General features: G+C 42.2%; 1 protein-coding gene across 4 annotated transcripts in view; it reads right to left on the bottom strand.

Moving 5' to 3' along the window:
• The window catches only part of txndc16 (thioredoxin domain containing 16), a 122787-nt gene that overhangs the window by 26689 nt on the left and 78018 nt on the right, over positions 1-18080 (bottom strand). For 3 of the 4 annotated variants that reach the window (XM_060828448.1, XM_060828452.1, XM_060828450.1), the window contains 2 exons: positions 7565-7591; positions 4960-5044 (listed from right to left, as the gene is read on the bottom strand). In XM_060828448.1, coding sequence (XP_060684431.1) covers positions 4960-5044; positions 7565-7591 — 112 coding nt within the window. The remainder of the gene's footprint in view (positions 1-4959; positions 5045-7564; positions 7592-18080) is intronic. The other variant, XM_060828449.1, reaches the window with a different exon arrangement.

Raw genomic sequence — 18080 nt, 5'->3', positions numbered from 1 at the left:
TGGTGGTGGAGGGTTGTTTTTCAGACTGGAGGCTTGTGACCAGTGGAGTGCCACAAGGATCAGGGCTGGGTCCTCTACTTTTTGTCAATTATATAAATAATTTGGATGTGAGCATAAGAGATACAGTTAGTAAGTTTGCAGATGACACTAAAATTGGAGGAGTGGTGGACAGCGAAGAAGGTTACCTCAGATTACAGCGTGATCTTGATCAGATGTGCCAATGGGCTGAGAAGTGGAAGATGGAGTTTAATTCAGATAAATGCGAGGTGCAGCATTTTGGGAAAGCAAATCTTAGCAAGACTTATATACTTAATGCAAGGTCCTAGGGAGTGTTGCTGAACAAAGTGACCTTGGATTGCAGGTTCATAGCTCCTTGAAAGTGAAGAAAGCGTTTGGTATGCTTTCCTTTATTGGTCAGAGTGTTGAGTACAGGAGTTGGGAGGTCATGTTGCAGCTGTAGAGGTCATTGGTTAGACCACTGTTGGAATACTGCGTGCAATTCTGGTCTCCTTCCTATCGGAAAGATGTTGTGAAACTTGAAAGGGTTCAGAAAAGATTTATAAGGATGTTGCCAGGATTGGAGGATTTGAGCTATAGGGAGAGGCTGAACAGGCTTGGGCTGTTTTCCCTAGAGTGTCAGAGGCTGAGGGGTGACTTTATAGAGTTTTAAAAAATTTATGCGGGGCATGGATAAGATAAATAGACAGACAAAGTCTTTTCCCTGTGGTGGGGATGTCCAGAACTAGAGGGCATAGGTTTAGGGTGGGAGGGGAAAGATATAAAAGATACCTGAGGGGCAACTTTTTCACACAGAAGGTGGTACACGTATGGAATGAGCTGCCAGAGGAAGTGGTGGAAGCTTGGGACAAATGCAACATTTAAAAGGCATTGTTGGATGGTTATGTGAATAGGAAGGGTTTGGAGGGATATGGGCCGGGTGCTGGCAGGTGGGACTGGATTGGATTGGGATATCTGGTCGGCATGAACTGGTTGGACCGAAGAATTGGTTTCCATGCTGTATATCTCTATGACTCTATGACTTGACTAGCTCTTTGCTACTGAGCCACTCTTCATAATGGACATTCACGTCCCCCACCAGAGTCCATGTCCTTGCTACCCTTAGTACTTAGTGGCGTTAACATGAAGATAAGTGAGTCATCAGCCAATGGAAGGAAGACAGTACACTGTAATCAGCTGGTTTCCTGTCTATATTTGACCTGCTGTGATGAGGCTGCATGGTATTCAGAGTCAATGTTAAAGATTCCCAGGACAACTCCTTTACGACTTTATGTCAGGACTAGACGGGAATGTGAAGAAATCATAACAGCCAGCATCTAACTGAACAGCACAGCAGGCTCAAGATCCCAAATGGACAACTGCTTCACTGAATACAGGTATGTCTCAGTGTGTGACCTGTGGCTAGGTCACGCCTGCAAGAACCATAAAAACCCTGATAAATAGAGTAAATCCTAATACTTTCCCTGATTCCATGCCACAAGTGGAAGAATATCCAGGGATGTTCATTCTCTCCCACCTCACGATTTTTTTTTTAAAGATTTCACGAAGAATTGTTTCCTGACAGTATTTATAGAGGTTGGCCTACAGAAACAGAATGTTTCCAATGAATGACAAGAGGACAATAATTCATTACCAGTTAGAAGGCCAGCGTTTGTATCATCTAGAGTAGTTACTATGTTGGTTAAATAAAAATTTCAGCATTTATTGCAATCCAGCAGCAAATGTAGCCCAACTATAGGTATCAGGAACTTTGTCCATGTGCAAATAATGAAACCCAACTAAATACATCCTGAAAAATCTTTGTCCTAAAACAGTTAAGACCCTCTCATGTACTGCTTGAAAGCATCTCTAAATAACAGCCCTCAAACACAATTACTTTACTATGGCTGCTTGTCCTCAATATATTTTCCTGCTAAGGAAATTGGTTTAGCAGCAGGAAACTGTAAGCAGTGCAGATGGAAGTGTACAATTATAAAATAACATTAATGGATTGAATGATTATGCAAAAGTCTGGCCAATGGATTTCATCACAGGCAATTATTTAACCATCAATTTTCACCTTGAAATGGTAGATGAGAGGACTTTCTAAGTCATGTGAAGTGAGAAATATGGATGTCCAAAAAAAGACTTGAGGTCCATGTAAATAATGCATTAAAATGCTATGAGCAGGTACAAAAGTAGATTCATATGGATTCAGAATGTAAATCGGCTCCTCTCTCCACACATACTGCTGAGTTTCTCCAGTATTCACTGTGTTTGTTGCAGATTTCCAGCATCTGCAGCACTTGGCTTTTATATAGAAAGTAACTTGGGAGGAGTAGAATACATGTGAGTAGATGTTATGCCTAGTTGGACCACTTTGAGCAGTCCTAGATGCCATGACTCAGAAGCAATTTATTAGCCTTGGATAGAGAGTAGTATAGTTTCTAAGATTCATCAGAAAGACACCTAGATTCCAAAGATTCAATTACATGGAGAGATGTAGATTAGATTACTTACAGTGTGGAAACAGGCCCTTCGGCCCAACAAGTCCACACCGACCCGCTGAAGCCCAACCCACCCATACCCCTACATATACCCCTTACCTAACACTTCGGGCAATTTAGCATGGCCAATTCACCAGATCCGCACATCTTTGGACTGTGGGAGGAAACCGGAGCACCCGGAGGAAACCCACGCAGACACGGGGAGAACGTGCAAACTCCACACAGTCAGTCGCCTGAGGCGGGAATTGAACCCAGGTCCCTGGCCCTGTGAGGCAGCAGTGCTAACCACTGTGCCACCGTGCCGCCCAAAAAGACTTGAGGTCCATGCAGATAATGCATTAAAATGCTATGAGCATGTAATGGACTGTACTTTCTGGAATTTGAGAGGTTAAGGTGTGGTTTGATCTCAGGTTTTAAAATAGCAAAGGAAACTGAAAAGACAAGTCGAGAGTAACTACTTTTCCTGGTTGGTGAGTCTAGGATGGAAAGTTTGGAAAATTGGAGCCAAACCATTCGAAGTTGAACTAAGGAACACTCTTACACACAGTGAGCGGCAAATATTTGTGACCTTCTTCCACGAATAGCAACTGATGTTAAATCAATTCTAAATCATAAATCTAAGATTACTAGATTTTTAAAATCAAGGTTTTTGAGGGATATGGAATATTTCACTTTCTTCTTTCAGACACTCCTTCAGACTAAGCTTTTGGGCATATGGGACTAGATTGGGTTGGGATATCTGGTCGGCATGGAAGGGTTGGACTGAAGGGTCTGTTTTCATGCTGTACACCTCTATGACTCTATGACCCTATTTGACCTAATATTGCCTGGCACGTGATGTGATGAGGTGAAATAAAATGACTAATTTACTTTATATTGCTCCAATGAAATGGCTGGATGTTTTATTATGCTAAAGGCACATCTATAAGTAAGCTGTTGTTGAAAAGACAGACAGGTGTATGAAGCTTGACAAAGAGTAGCCATAATCGCTTTAAACTTTGAGTTGTCTCTGAGGGGCTACATAGGTTTCTCTGTTCCTACAAAAAACAAATGTTACAGGACAAAAATTCAAACAGTAGAATATACTTAGGGAATTTTAAAATAAGCATACAATACTTAAAAAAGTGACAGACTGATCCACAGCCACTAATCCCTGCTTTATCTAAATTGGCTATGACTTTCTGTGTGCCATGTCAAAGGGAATTGATTTGCTTTTTGAATAGTTGTCAAGATTAGTTGAAATTTGAAATGAACAAACAACTACTAAAATTGGAACCATTCACCAAACATAATATACTGTCAGTAATATCCAATTATGATGACTTTTCAACTTGTTCATATTACACCAATTAATTCAGGTATAAACTGAAATGTAACAGTAGATCAGACTAACCTTATCAAACTTGCAAAATTTGTTGACTTAAATAGGTTTTGCTGGGTTAAAGATACAGATGCTAAATCTGACCGGCATCATGGGTTACGGAAAGAAAACTCATCTCAAGTTCCTGCCTGCCTTGATCAGCAAATACTGTTGGAAGCATATATGCGGATATCAAATGAGGAGACAATCAGGCTCATTGATGCAGACTCTTCCGCCCATGTGTGCCTCCCTATAGAACTTCCATTTTGTCAAAATTCAAGAGGTGTATTGAAACGCACGGCCAATACGCTAACAACACTTTCTGGACAGAAGGATGGAAGGACAGAAACATTTACAAACTCACATTCACCATCTTGAACACTTTAATAGACTTAAAATTAGGACAGAACCTATGAAATTATGATTAAAAAGGAGAATGTCATGGTTTAAAAGGTAAACTTGAGGGCTTGAATCTAGCTCCACAAGATCTTCTATAGTCAGTTAGTGTCTTTCTGCATTTGGTTTGATCTTTGGTCTGTTAAACTTTGTGTACTTTCTGCTTCTCTATTAATTTGACAGGATGCTCAGTCAATTTCCAAACAATCCCTGATCCATGCAAAGCAGTGAAAACAGTGAATTTGATGGAGCAATGACCTGTAGTTGTGATAGCAAACTGGCTGTGCAAATTTCAAAGGCATGCAGCCTTGCTTCTTAGTCACTGCTCAGCACTTCGATGTTCATCTTACACAATTAAATCTACTGCGCTGCGGTAGTAGATAAAATCATTAATTTCCTGTACTTAGCTCCACTTATGAAGTGACTTGAGACATCTTCCCAATTAAGTGTTATACAAAGGTATGCTGCAGTCACAATAACTTGCAGCAATACAAAACAGAATTTATTGGCAAACAAATGGGGAGCACAAGTCTCAATGACCTGTGAACTTTTAGAAACATAAATCTTCTGCAGGAATTGCGAAAACAAATTTTGATGTTACGTGTGACTTAAAGTAACTGTTTTACAGAATTTCTTTTAATGCCTTCACAAACCTCAAGCACAGAATTCTTGGAAAAGAAGGAATATGTAATCACTTACAGATAGATAGCATCTTTCTGGATGTACATTCTCAATACCATTGTGCCCCTGAGGGAATATGCAGCTTCAATAAAGGCATCATTTTCTGAAACATAAGACAGGCTTTTAGGGCACTCAATCTCTTAAAGTTGATGAAGGCAAAAAGTTGATTTCAAAGGCAAACACGAAAAGATGAAAGTTTCAATTTTGAGAAATATATTAATGATGCAACTTGATTTTTAGAGATTGCAGAGTGTAACTTGTGTGCTATATTCCACACAGATTCTGTGTGGTAACAATTACAACATATTTTGGGAACTCCATGAAAGGGATGTTTATTTCTTACTGGAAATTTCAGAATGGAAATAACAATTCCAATATAGCTCAGTTGGCTAAATGATTTGCATGTGGTTCAGAGTAATACCAACAGCATGGGTTCAATTCAAGCTCAGAGAGACTTGGACCTTCCTCCGCTTCCTTCACCAAGTGTGGAAAGCAATGGCAAACCACTGTTGACAAAAAACTGCCAAGAAAACAGTTCAAGATGAAGGAAAAACATCAGACAACAAGCCTTTGAGGAAAGCACACATGGAATGGAATGGAAATATGGTAGTTGAGGAACACAAAGTTACAACATTTAAAAGGCATTTGGACAATACAGGAATAGGAAAGGTTTTGAGGGATATGGGCTAAAATTTAGGCACTGGGATTAGTTTGATTTGGGAAATTTGGTTGGTGCAGGCGCGTGTGAATTAAGGGCCTGTTTAGACCGTAAGACATTGGAGCAGAAATCAGGTCATTCAGACCATCCAGTCTGCTCTGCCATTCAATCACAGCTGATATGTTTCTCATCTCCATTCTCCTGCTTTCTCCCTGCAACCCTTGATCCCCTTGGTACTCAAGAACATATCTATCTCAGTCTTAAACATACTCAATGACTGGCCTCCACAGCGTTCTGTAGCACTGAATTCTATAGATTCACCACTCTCCGGTTGAAGAACTTTCTCCTTATCTCCATTCTAAAAGGTCTTCCCTTTACTCTAAGACAATGCCCTTCGGTCCTAGTCTCTCCTACCAATGGAAACATCTTCCCTACATCTACTCTGTCCAGGCCATTCAGTATTCTGTATGTTTCAATTAGATTCCCCCTCATCCTTCCAAACTCTCAAGTATAAACTGAGAGTCCTCAAACATTCCTCATAGGTTAAGCATTTCATTCCTGGGACCATTCTCATGAACCTCCTTTGAACCTGCTCCAAGGCCAGTACATCCTTCCTGAGATATGGGGCCCAAAACTGCGCACAACACTCCAAACGTGCGCTAGAGCCTCAGAAATACATCCCTGCTTTTATGCTCAAGACCTCTCAAAATAAATGCCACTGTTGCATTTGCCTTCCTAACTACTGACTCAACCTTAAAGCTTACCTTAAAGTTGAAAGAATCTAGGACTAGAACTCCCAAGTCTCTTTGCACTTCAGATTTCTGAATTTTATCCCCATTTAGAAAATAGTCCATGCATCTATTCTTCCCACTAAAGTGCATGACCACACACTTTCCCATGTTATATTCCATCTGCCACTTCTTTGCTCACTCTCCTAACCTATCCAAATCCTTCTGCAGCCTCACCTCCTCAATGCTACCAGTCTTTCTACCTATCTTTGTATTGTCTGCAAACTTAGTGAGAATGCCCTAAGTTCCTTCATCTATATTGTTAATGCATAAAGTGAAAAGTTGTGGTCCCAACATGTGCCTTGTGGGACACCACTTGTCATCGGCTGCCATTTCTGAGAAGGACCCTTTTATCCCCATTCTCTGCTTTCTGCCAGACAAGCTTCTATCTTCTGACACCATGGGCCCCTTATCTTACTCAGTAGCTTACTGTGTGGTACCTTGTCGAAGGTCTTCTTGAAGGTAGATAACCTCCATTGGGTCTCCTTCATCTAACCTGCGCATTACTTCCTCAAAAAATTCTAGCAGATTCGGCAGGCATGACCTTCCCTTGACAAAACCATGCTGACTTTGCCCTATTTTAGCATACACTTCCAAGTATTCAGAAACCTCATCCTTCATAATGGACCTTACCCAAGACTGAGATTAGGTTAATTGGTTTGTAATTTCCCATCTTGTGCTTTACTCATTTACTTTTGCCTTACTTACTTTCTGTAATATATTTACCATCCCTCTTCTCATTGTCATTCATTTGTCCAGTGTGCTTGAAGTTTGATTGTTAAACCTTTCCATGTATTCCGTCCTATGTGTGTCTGTCCTGGAGATTTTAATAACCTCTCCTGGGTTTTGCACTCTTACCTGTGCCTTTCATTCAGGTTTTCTAATTTCCCTGATAACTGAGCTCTTTCCAGCCTCCCTCCCCCAACCTCCTAGTTAGCTTAAATCCCTGTCTATAGCCTTAGTTTTGCAATGCACTCGGACTTTGGTCCCAGAGCAGTTCAAATGAAGACCGTCCCATCAGAACAGGTCACTTCTTCCCCAGTACTGGTGCCAATGTCCCATGAATTCAAACCCATTCCTCCCACACCAACCTTTGAATCACGCATTTACCTGCTTAATCTTATTGACCCTGTGCCAATTAGCTCGTGGCTCAGCTAGGAATCCAGAGGTTAATTACCTTTTTGTGTTTCCGTGCTGTTTGACTCTATAAGAAAGGAAGGTAGTAATAGGCCAGTTAGCTCACTGCCCACTCTTATATTTAATGAGGTCATTGCTAATTTTGTACTTCAAAATCATTTTCCTGCATTATTCCCCTCCTTTCCTTATCTGTAAATTTTTCTTAAATGTAGAAATTTATTGGTATCAGTCTTGAACATAACTAAACACTGAAATTCCTACAGGCGCATGGGGGCAAAAAATTTCAAAGATTCACCATGAACACCTCAGTCCTAAGTGGCCTGCCTCCTACTCAGAGTGTGTCTCTTGGTTCTGGGCACCTCTGGGCTGATGCTAATTGCCCTGTCACTCCATGCAAAGATTACCGTTATTCTGCTAACCTCCACAGAATAAAGGTCCAGCCTCTTTAAGATTTCTTCACTGGATGATCTGCCATTCCAGGAATTAGCTTGGTGAACTTTTATCCCTCTGCAACAAGTATATCCTTTCCTGAGGTAAAGAGACGAAAACAGGCCAATAAAGGCCAATATGCTAATTGTCTTCCCAACTGCTTTTTGTACCTGCAGGTTAACTTTCAGTGGCTCACAAACAAGAACATTAAAGTTCTTTTGGAACAATGAACAAAATAACATAGGAACAGGCTCTTTGGCCCACCAAGCCTACATCAATTCCTAACGCTTATTTAGACCAGCTACTTATTACCCATACATGGTATCTATCCCTCAGTTCACCTTCCCTTCATGTGTCTATCAAGGTGCACCTTAAGCTATGCTAATATGCCTGCTTCCACCATCCCCACTGGCAGTGCGTTCCAGGCACCCATCACCTTATGTGTAAAAGATTTTCCCTGCATTTCTCCCATAAACTTTCCCATTCTCACCTTGAACCTTTGCCTTCTTGTAATTGACCCAACCTTGGGAAAAAAAGTCTGGAAGTTCAACACTTGCCAGCCTCTAACTATTTAAGAAATACTCTCTACTTCTGTTTATCCTACCAAAGTGGATAATCTCATATTTCTCCACAATGTATTCTTCCTGGCAATTTTCTTTTTTGCTCATTAATTCCAAACAACTTGGAATTGCTTTTCCAAATCATTGATACAGATTGGAAATATCTAATCATTTTCCTACATTATTCCCCTTCCCTCCTTATCTGTTAATGTTTCTAAAATGTAGAAATTTATTGGTATCAGCCTTGAACATAACTAAACACCGAAATTCCCACAGGCGCATGGGGGCAAAAAATTTCAAAGATTCAAAGTAGTGATCTTTCTCGTATTCGATTGGTCATAGCCTATCAACCCGAAAATGATTCATCTATTTATACTCTACGTTTTCTGTCTGTTAGCCAGTTCTCAATCCATGCCAGTATATTCCACAAATCTGAAGTGCTTTAATCTCTTGGTGTGGGACCTTATCAAAAGACTTAAACATGCCACATCTACTGGTTCCCCTTTGTCTATTCTGATAAGTAGTATACACAAAAAACTCCAACAGGCGTGTCAAATATGATTTGTCTTTCATAAATTTAAAGTAGACTAGATACAATCATAACATTTTTTTCTAAGTGTCTGTTGTCACATCCTATTAGATTCTAACATGTTATCTACAACTGATATTGGGCTAATAAGTCTGTAGTTTCAGGTTTTCTCTGTAGTTTTCCGTTATTTTCCCCTGGCGAGGAAGAACAAGTGTTGAAAAATGTGATGCTGGAAAAACACAGAAGGCCAGGCAGCATCCAAGGAGCAGGAAGGGCATATGCCCGTGGAAGAACAAGTGGAATGATTGGTAAGGGATCAGGCGGGCACTCATATAAACTGTTCCATTTGGTGCTCCTCCTCCTTCAATCAACAGCATAAAAACAATTACTTTTCTGACCTTTCTCAGCTCCATAAGAATCACATTGGACTCAAATCATTAACTCAGTTGCTCCCTCGCAGATGCATCTAGGTCTGTTGAGTTCCTCTGGGACTTTCTGTTTTTATTTCAGATCTCTAGCATTTGCAGTGCATAGCATGTATTACAGAAGTATTCCTCTGTAACAGATTCCCTAAAACAAATGTTAGCCACACTTGGAACATTTCCCTTACTGTATTTTTTGTTCTTTTTTCCTTAAATGTTCTTTAAATTGCCTGTCTACCATCGTACATTCTTTTGTAAATGTATTTATTAGCCAAAAAAAACATTTTTTTTGACTTTACAAAAATATAAAGTTGTTAAAAAAACACAAATACCAGTATAATAAACAAAAATGCAAATTACAATGCAACTACTAATCTACCCTATAAACAAACCAAAAACAGACACTGCAAAACAACACCAATAAATAAGTGACTGAACAAAAAACAAAAGAACACAGAATAACAATGCTTGGCACAAAGCTTCCAAACAAAAATACGGGAGCATTATATATATATATATATATATATATAGAGCCATATACTCAGGAATCCTCTTCCAGGGCCCAGGGGTCAGCAAACCTAACCACCCTGGTTAAACTAATGCCCTAGTTATGGTAGCAGACAAATCTGTATTCAAATAACTCGAGAAGGGCAGCCATGTCTTATAAAAAAAGGTCTGTTTTGTGGTGCACCATATTCATGAAAAATTCCAAGAGAATGTGCTCCATAATTAATTTTCACCATCCCAGCAAGCCTGGTGAGTTCTCAGACACCCAATTCATCAGAATATTCTTCTGTGCACAGTAAGTAAGAATATTAAATAGTTTCTTCCCAGGCCTTCCTAAAGATGATAAATTTGGGAGACCCAGAAGGACAGATGTCGAGTCTACTTTAACTTTGATCCTCAATACCCTCCCTATCTCTGCCGCCTTGGTGCCCAATAAGCATGTGCCTGTGGCTGTCCAGAAGCAATGGGTAAGAGTAGATTAGATTCCCTACAGTTTGGAAACAGGCCCTTCGGCCCAACAATTCCACACTAACCTCCGAAGAGTAATCCACCCAGACCCATTTCCCTCTGACTAATGCACTTAACACTACAGGCAATTTAGAATGGCCAATTCACTTGACTTGCACATCTTTGGACTGTGGGAGGAAACCGGAGCATCCGGAGGAAACCCACGCAGACACGGGGAGAATGTGCAAACTCCACACAGACAGGTGCCTGAGGCTGGAATTGAACCTGGGACCCTGGTGCTATGAGGTAGCAGTGCTAATCACTGAGCCACAGTGCCACCCCTCACTTATTTTACACTTGGGCCAAATTAGAGATGCCCCTTTTTTAAACTTCACTAGACTGTCCAGTGACAAATGAACCCTGTGTAGAACTCATAACTGCTCATCACATGTCCTATTACAGATTGAGATCTTTCGCGCATTCTCCCATCTGTCCTCCCATGTTTCAGAGGAGATCGCCACTCCGAGCTGTTGCTCCCAGACTTCCCAGGCCCTACCACCCAGTAGGCAATAGAGGGCACTAATGAGAGGGTGCTTGTGGCACATAGCAACAACCTCTCTTTATCGGGCTTATAGGGCTTAGTGAGAAGTGTAGTAGAAACCCCTAACCTGAAAAAAACCCGAAACGTCGATTTTCCTGCTCCTCGGTTGCTGCCTGACCTGCTGTGCTTCTCCAGCACCACTGTAATCTTGACTCTGATCTCCAGCATCTGTAGTATTCACTTCTGCCTAGCCCATATTTACGTCTCAATTGCTCGAAGGACATCATAACCTCCCCTTCAACAAGTCTCCCAAATCGCTGCCCATTGTTAGAACCCTGAGTCAATCATCCCTCGTCGGATCCCGAGCAATACCAACGATGGGGTGAGTGGCGAAGTATTGGATAGGCAACCCTCACTTTGACACATCGCCATCCATGCCTTGACTGTATTAATAACAGGGTTCTGGCAGTGTCCATAACTGTCCTCATCTTATCCAAGAAAACAGGTTAATAAGAAGGCACATTGCCTGGGAGGCCTTGATATACAGCCATATTGAGCATGGATACAGAACTGGCTCAGAGATAGAAGATAGAGGGTGGTGGTGGAGGGTTGTTTTTCAGACTAGAGACCTGTGACCAGTGGAGTGCCACAAGGATCGCTGCTGGGTCCACTACTTTTTCTCATTTACATAAATGATTTGGATGTGAGCATAAGTTGTACTTTTAGTAAGTTTACAGATGACACCAAAATTGGAGGTGTAGTGGACAGCGAAGAAGGTTACCTCAGATTACAAGAGGATCTTGACCAGATGGGTCAATGGGCTGAGAAGTGGCAGATGGAGTTTAATTAGAATAAATGCGAGGTGCTGCATTTTGGGAAAGCAACTCTTAGCAGGACTTATACACTTAATGGTATGGTCCTAGGGAGTGTTGCTGAACAAAGAGACCTTGGAGTGCAGGTTCATAGCTCCTTGAACGTGGAATCGCAGGTAGATAGGATAGTGAAGGCAGCGTTTGGTATGCTTTCCTTTATTGGTCAGAGTATTGAGTACAGGAGTTGGGAGGTCAGGTTGTGGCTGTACAGGACATTGGTTAGGCCACTGTTGAAATACTGCGTGCAATTCTGGTCTCCTTCCTATTGGAAAGATGTTGTGAAACTTGAAAGGGTTCACAAAAAATTTACAAGGGTGTTGCCAGGGTTGGAGGATTTGAGCTATAGGGAGAGGCTGAACAGGCTGGGGCTGTTTTCCCTGGAGCGTCGGAGGTTGAGGGGTGACCTTTATAGAGATTAAAAAAATCATGAAGGGCATGGATAGGGGAAAAGGCAAAGTCTTTTCCCTGGGGTGGTGGAGTCCAGAACTAGAGGGCATAGGTTTAGGCAGAGATGGGAAAGATATAAAAGAGACCTAAGGGGGCAAGTTTTTCACACAGAAGGTGCATGGAATGAGCTGCCAGAGGAAGTGGTGGAGGCAGGTACAGTTGCAACATTTAAAAGGCATTTGGATGGGTATATGAATAGGAAGGGTTTGGGGGGATATAGGCCAGGTGCTGGCAGGAGGGACTAGATTGGGTTGGGATATCTAGTCGGCATGGACGGGTTGGACTGAAGGGTCGGTTTCCATGCTGTCCATCTCTCTGACTCTATGACTTTATGGATCGTTACCTGTCCAATCACACTCAAAAGACAGCAGGGAACTCAACTGATACCTCCTAATGTCTGTTAAATCAACTCCTCCTCATCCTTGAGGTAACTGCAATTTACTAAGTTTGATAAGGGGTCGCCCAAGACGCCAAACAAAAAAACTAAACCAACCCATGAGTCTCTGCAACGTTGACCTGGGAAACATTATAGGGAGCATACGCATGGGATAAAGTAAACAAGGGAGGACATTAATCTTAATAAGGCTACTCGGCCCCACCACAAAATTGGAAGAGCCTCCCATCTCTGGAGATCCCGCCTAATATTGTTGAGCAGGTGATCAAAGTTAGTCCGTAATAACTGATCAAACATGGGGCTAATAAAGATACCTAGGTATGGAAACCCGTCTGTTATCACTTAAAAGGGAACTTGAGGCCATCTTCAGCCTCTAGCACTTCCTTAAGGTCCCCCTAAAGGCATAGCCTCCAACTTTGCAAAGTTGACTTTATATCCTGAAATAGCCCCAAGTGAATTGATACATTGTATCAGATGGGATACGGAGGTCATCGGGTCCGATAAAAGCAGAAGGACGTCATCTGCATACAGTGTAATCTTGTGTACCCTTGATCCCACTTCCGGAGCAGTTATGTGGATATTCTGATGAATGGCCTCTGCCAGTGACTCTAAATAACAACAGTGAGAGGGGGCAGCCCTGACAACCATGCCTACCAATCCCAAAGTTCCCAGACTTCACCACGCTGGTGATGACTGCGGCCAGAGGGTGGCAATATAAAACCTCCACCCTCCTAGCAAAGACCCCATTCATCACAAACTGCCCTAAGACATAAAAGAGATATGGCCATTCCACTCCGTCAAATGCTTTCGCTGCATCTAAGGAAATCACCAACCCCTGGATCAATCATTGCTGACATGCTTAGACCATATTCAGCAACATCTAATATTATTAGAGGACCTACGGCCCCTTATAAAGCCTGTCTGGTCCTCTTTAATAATATGAGGCAACACCTTCTCCAACCTCAACGTCAAAATCTTAGAGAGATGGGCCTGTATGAGGCACAATCCTCAGGAACTTTCCCCTTCTTAAGAATGAAGGAAATATTAGCTTCTGGTAGGCAATCAGGCATATAGGAGTGATTGTATATCTCCAACATCGGCCCTGACAGAATCCCTATAAACTCCTTATAAAACTCACCCGGGAGACCATCAGGGCCAGGCGCTTTCCCACTTTGACGATGCCTAACTGCCTCCTGTATTTCCTGAACTGTCAAGGGGGCATTAAGGAGACAGGCCTGTTCCAGGGTTACCCCCGGAAGGTCCAGGCTCTTAAAAATGGTTTCCATCTTGACCTACCTGTCCTCAGACCAATACAATTCATAGTAAAAACTTTGAAAAGCCTCATTAATCCTTTTGACATCGTATGTAAGGATCCCAGCGCTGTCTCTGATTGCAGTAAGGGATTGGGGAGCTAGCTTTTTCCTAGTCGGATATGCTAAATACTTCCTCGGCCTGTCCCTATACTCATAGAACATAGAACAATACAGCGCAGAACAGGCCCTTCGGGTAAAATGAAGGATGCATGGCCTCCACCACAAATGGGATTTAGATACAGCGTGAGGAAATTTAGGATGAAACAAGCAGTAATCTTGTTACGGGTTGTGAAATAAAGGCGAAAAAGCAAGCATACACCACAAATCCATTTCATACCTTGTATGTCTCTATAAAATCCCCTCTTAGCCTTCTTCTTGCCAATGCGAACAGGTTCAAGTCTCTCAGCCTTTCCTCATAAGATCTTCCCTCCAGACCAGGCAACATCCTGGTAAATCTCCTCTGCACCCTTTCCAATGCTTCCACATTCTTCTCAAAACATGGGGACCAGAACTGAACACAATATTCCAAGTGTGACCGCACCAGCATTTTGTATAGATGCAGCATGATGTTGCGGCTCCGGAACTCAATCTCTCTACGAATGAAACCTAACACACCGTGTGCCTTCTTAACAGCACTATCCACCTGGGTGGCAACTAGATGGCAACTTTCAGAGATCTATGTACGTGGACTCCAAGATCCCTCTGCACATCCACACTACCAAAAATCTTGGCTAGCAAAAGCAAGTTCTTTCTTTGTGCTCTGTGGTGCTGAATTCAGGGCAGACCAGAGGGCCATGATCCACTTAGTTTGGTCAACTAAGGTCTTGCAAATATCTCAATTAGACGCTGCTATTCCTCCTTCTGTTGTTTCCGGCTAGCCGAATTGGAAATAGCTAGTCCCCTAGCAAAGGCCTTAGTAGTTTCCCCATAGCATAGACAGACTACTTAGCCATGCATGGGTTGATATTCAAAAACTCCTGAAACTCCCTTGAAAAGATTTCCACAAATTTGGAATCCTTGAGGAGAAAAGGATCCAAGTGCCAGTACCGTGAGCCTAGGCCCACATTCTTGGCCTTAACCCACAAATATGCCACCATGTGATCAGAAATAGCTATGGTTCCCAATTTTACAACCCAGACTTGAATCCAGAAGGGCTGAGGGCACCAGAAAAAGATCCATCCTCGTAGATATTTATGCGGGTTTGAAAAAAAGGTGAAGTCTCTGCCAATAGGGCGAAGACATCTCCAAATGTCCACAAAGCCCAATTCCTCACATAAGTCAGTCACCTGCATGGCCCGCAAAGAGAATAGTTGGGGACTCACTAGGCATCCTGTCCACTGTCAGATCCAAAAGGCAATTGAAATCCTCCCGCCCCACGATAATAATGTGCCATGTTCCAAAGGCACGCAGCTTAGAGAAGGCACTGATCAAAAATTTGAGGAGATGTGCCGAAGGATAGTAGACATTTAAGATTACATATTTCTCCCCATGTATCAGGGCCTTAAGTATCACAAACTGTCCTTGCTCATCTTTCACCTGTTCTAATAGTGTGAATGGAAGGTTTTTCTGGATAACTATAGCCATTCCCCTACTTCCCTGTCATCGCAACCTTCAGATCGATACAATTCAGAGTAAAATCTCCAAAAAGCCTCATTAATCCTTTTGGCACTGTATTTCAGAACCCCAGTACTGTCTCTAACTACAGTAATACCCAATCATAAACCCCCTGTTGTAACTTCACATGTTCCCCATCATCACGATGGGTTTCCTGCAACAGAGCAGTATCAACCCTTTACCTTTTAAGGCTAGAAAGCACATTTTTCCTTTTAATAGGCAAATGACTTCCCTTAATGTTCCAGGTGCACCATTTAACAAGACACTTAGCCATATCCCCTACCAGAGAGCCTTGAAACTCCTGGGACGGAGAATGCAGCTTGCAATATGCCGAGCACAAGTAAATGAAGACTCAGAGTTGTAAAATTGTGGACACAAAAACCACTCGAACATAACTGCAAATGACTATTGCTACCAAAAAACTACAAAGAAAACCAACTCTAAAACCTTAAATGGAAGACTCTCCCCTCACCCCTAGGGGTCACTCACCCTACCCAATCCCTCCCTTTACAGCACCTTCAAGCCAGACTGCGCCCCCAGCCTTAAGCAAAAAAAAGTAAACAAGGAGATGATCCTTAACTCAACAAAAGAAGACAAAGTCAGATAAACACTCCCCCATCCATGGCTCCATGTCAGCCCCAATTATGACTAAAAGAGAAAAAGAACAAAAAAAGTGGAAAATAACAAAGAGCACCCATTAAATTTCCCATGATAAAATCCAGTCGTAAAATATATAATAGGAACAACATATTCCAAGATTTTTTTCTCCTCTCTTAAAAAAAGATTATTAGGGAGAGAGGAAAAACAAAAGAAAGGGAAAAGAGAAAACACAGGGAAAGAAGGAAAAGAGGACAAACATTAACCATATTCTTCAGATCAGTTAGTCTATTTTAATGTGTCCACAAAGTTCTTGGCTTTATCCACCGAGTCAAACATATAAACCGAATCCTCGTGGCTGAAATGGAGCACTGCCGGGAACTTCTTGCAGTCCTGGAAGCTCAGGTTCTTCAGCTTCTTCTTAACTTCACTGAAGAACTTCCTCTTTTGGACTATAACTGCTGAGAAATCTTGGAAGAACATAATTTTTGACACCTTGCACAGCGGTGGTTGTGGATTTTTCTCCAATGATCTGGAGGCTTCTATCACTCTTTATTTGTCCCTGTTTGTGAGAAAGTGCGCTAGGACCGGGTGGGAGCACTGTACTGGCCCAGATCTGCGCGCTGACACCTGATAGACCCTTTCAATCGAGGTCATTGTCCTGATCTTGCTAGGCCCACACTTGCTGCTCCAGGGCCTGGATTCGCCTGGACAAGGACTCGTTCGCAGCTTCAGAGGCCTTGGCTCAACCCGCCACTTGGTCTATCCACGCCCCAAGGCCCTGGAGCTCCTGTTCATGCTTTTGTAGCATGGACGCAATGGGTTGGATCTGGGCACGAATCCCCTCGAACACAGCCTCTAAGTTCACGGTACGGCTTGTCATCGCCACCGACAATTCCTGCAGGTCCGTGAAGTCCCTTGAGGGTTTGAAAGAGACCGCTGCTGCAGCCTCTGGTGTACCTGGTGCTGCGGGGGAGTGTCCTTCCTGCTGGTGTTTGCTCCCTTTGGCATCCATCTCATTCCAAATTGTGAACAATTCTTTCATAGATGTTAGCCAAGGACGGCAAAAAATACACCAATATGCCTTGCTGAGCCATCTAATTCTAATGAGTCGCCGCCATCTTGCCAAGGCCTACCATCGTATATTTTAACACAGTTTCCTAACTCGCTATCGCTAATTTGTCGCCCACAGTTTCATTACTTCCTGAGACCAGATTGTAAACCCGAATGTCTGATTAAACTGCATCATTCTCAAACTTAATTTAGAATATTATCACAGTGTGGTCACTATTCCTAAAGGCTCCTTTACAACTTTTTCTTGATACTTGGTTTAACAAAGCCCATTCTGTATTAGTTCAAAGAAAGCAATTCAATACATGTGACACTTAGAAGGCCAGGCCAAAACCTTGCCAAATCTGTCAAGCATGGAAAATGTACCATCCCAACCTGATCTGGCTTACATAAGACTCTTATCCAAAGTAAATGCCTGTCAATGTTCCCTGAAGATGCAGTGGTAATTAGGAGTGGACAATTACTGCAGCCTAATGAGCATTGTCCAAATCTCAGGAACAAATTTTAAAATAAAATAGTGAGACAAAAATTGTAAGATTGGTGCCAGTATCAGCATTACATAGATTGTGCACAAATCTCATTAATAAGTACCAACATCATCATGAAATACTTCCTTGCATTCCTAAGAATTGCTAGATGTTCGAAGAGGTACCTGAAGGAGTAGCCTTTTCAGACATCACACTCCAACTGGTAGAAGAGGAAGAATCAGAGGATGCTACTAAAGGAGATTGAGAGTAACTGAGAAGTGGTTGAAGGCTCTGCCACCAAACAAAGAACAGAAACATACAGGTATCTGAAGACAACAGCAAGGAA

The sequence above is a fragment of the Hemiscyllium ocellatum genome, chromosome 8 (genome assembly GCF_020745735.1).
Source record: "Hemiscyllium ocellatum isolate sHemOce1 chromosome 8, sHemOce1.pat.X.cur, whole genome shotgun sequence".
NCBI lineage: Eukaryota > Metazoa > Chordata > Chondrichthyes > Orectolobiformes > Hemiscylliidae > Hemiscyllium > Hemiscyllium ocellatum.
Note: the sequence above shows the minus strand (reverse complement) of the source record. Positions and strands in the feature narration are given on the sequence as shown.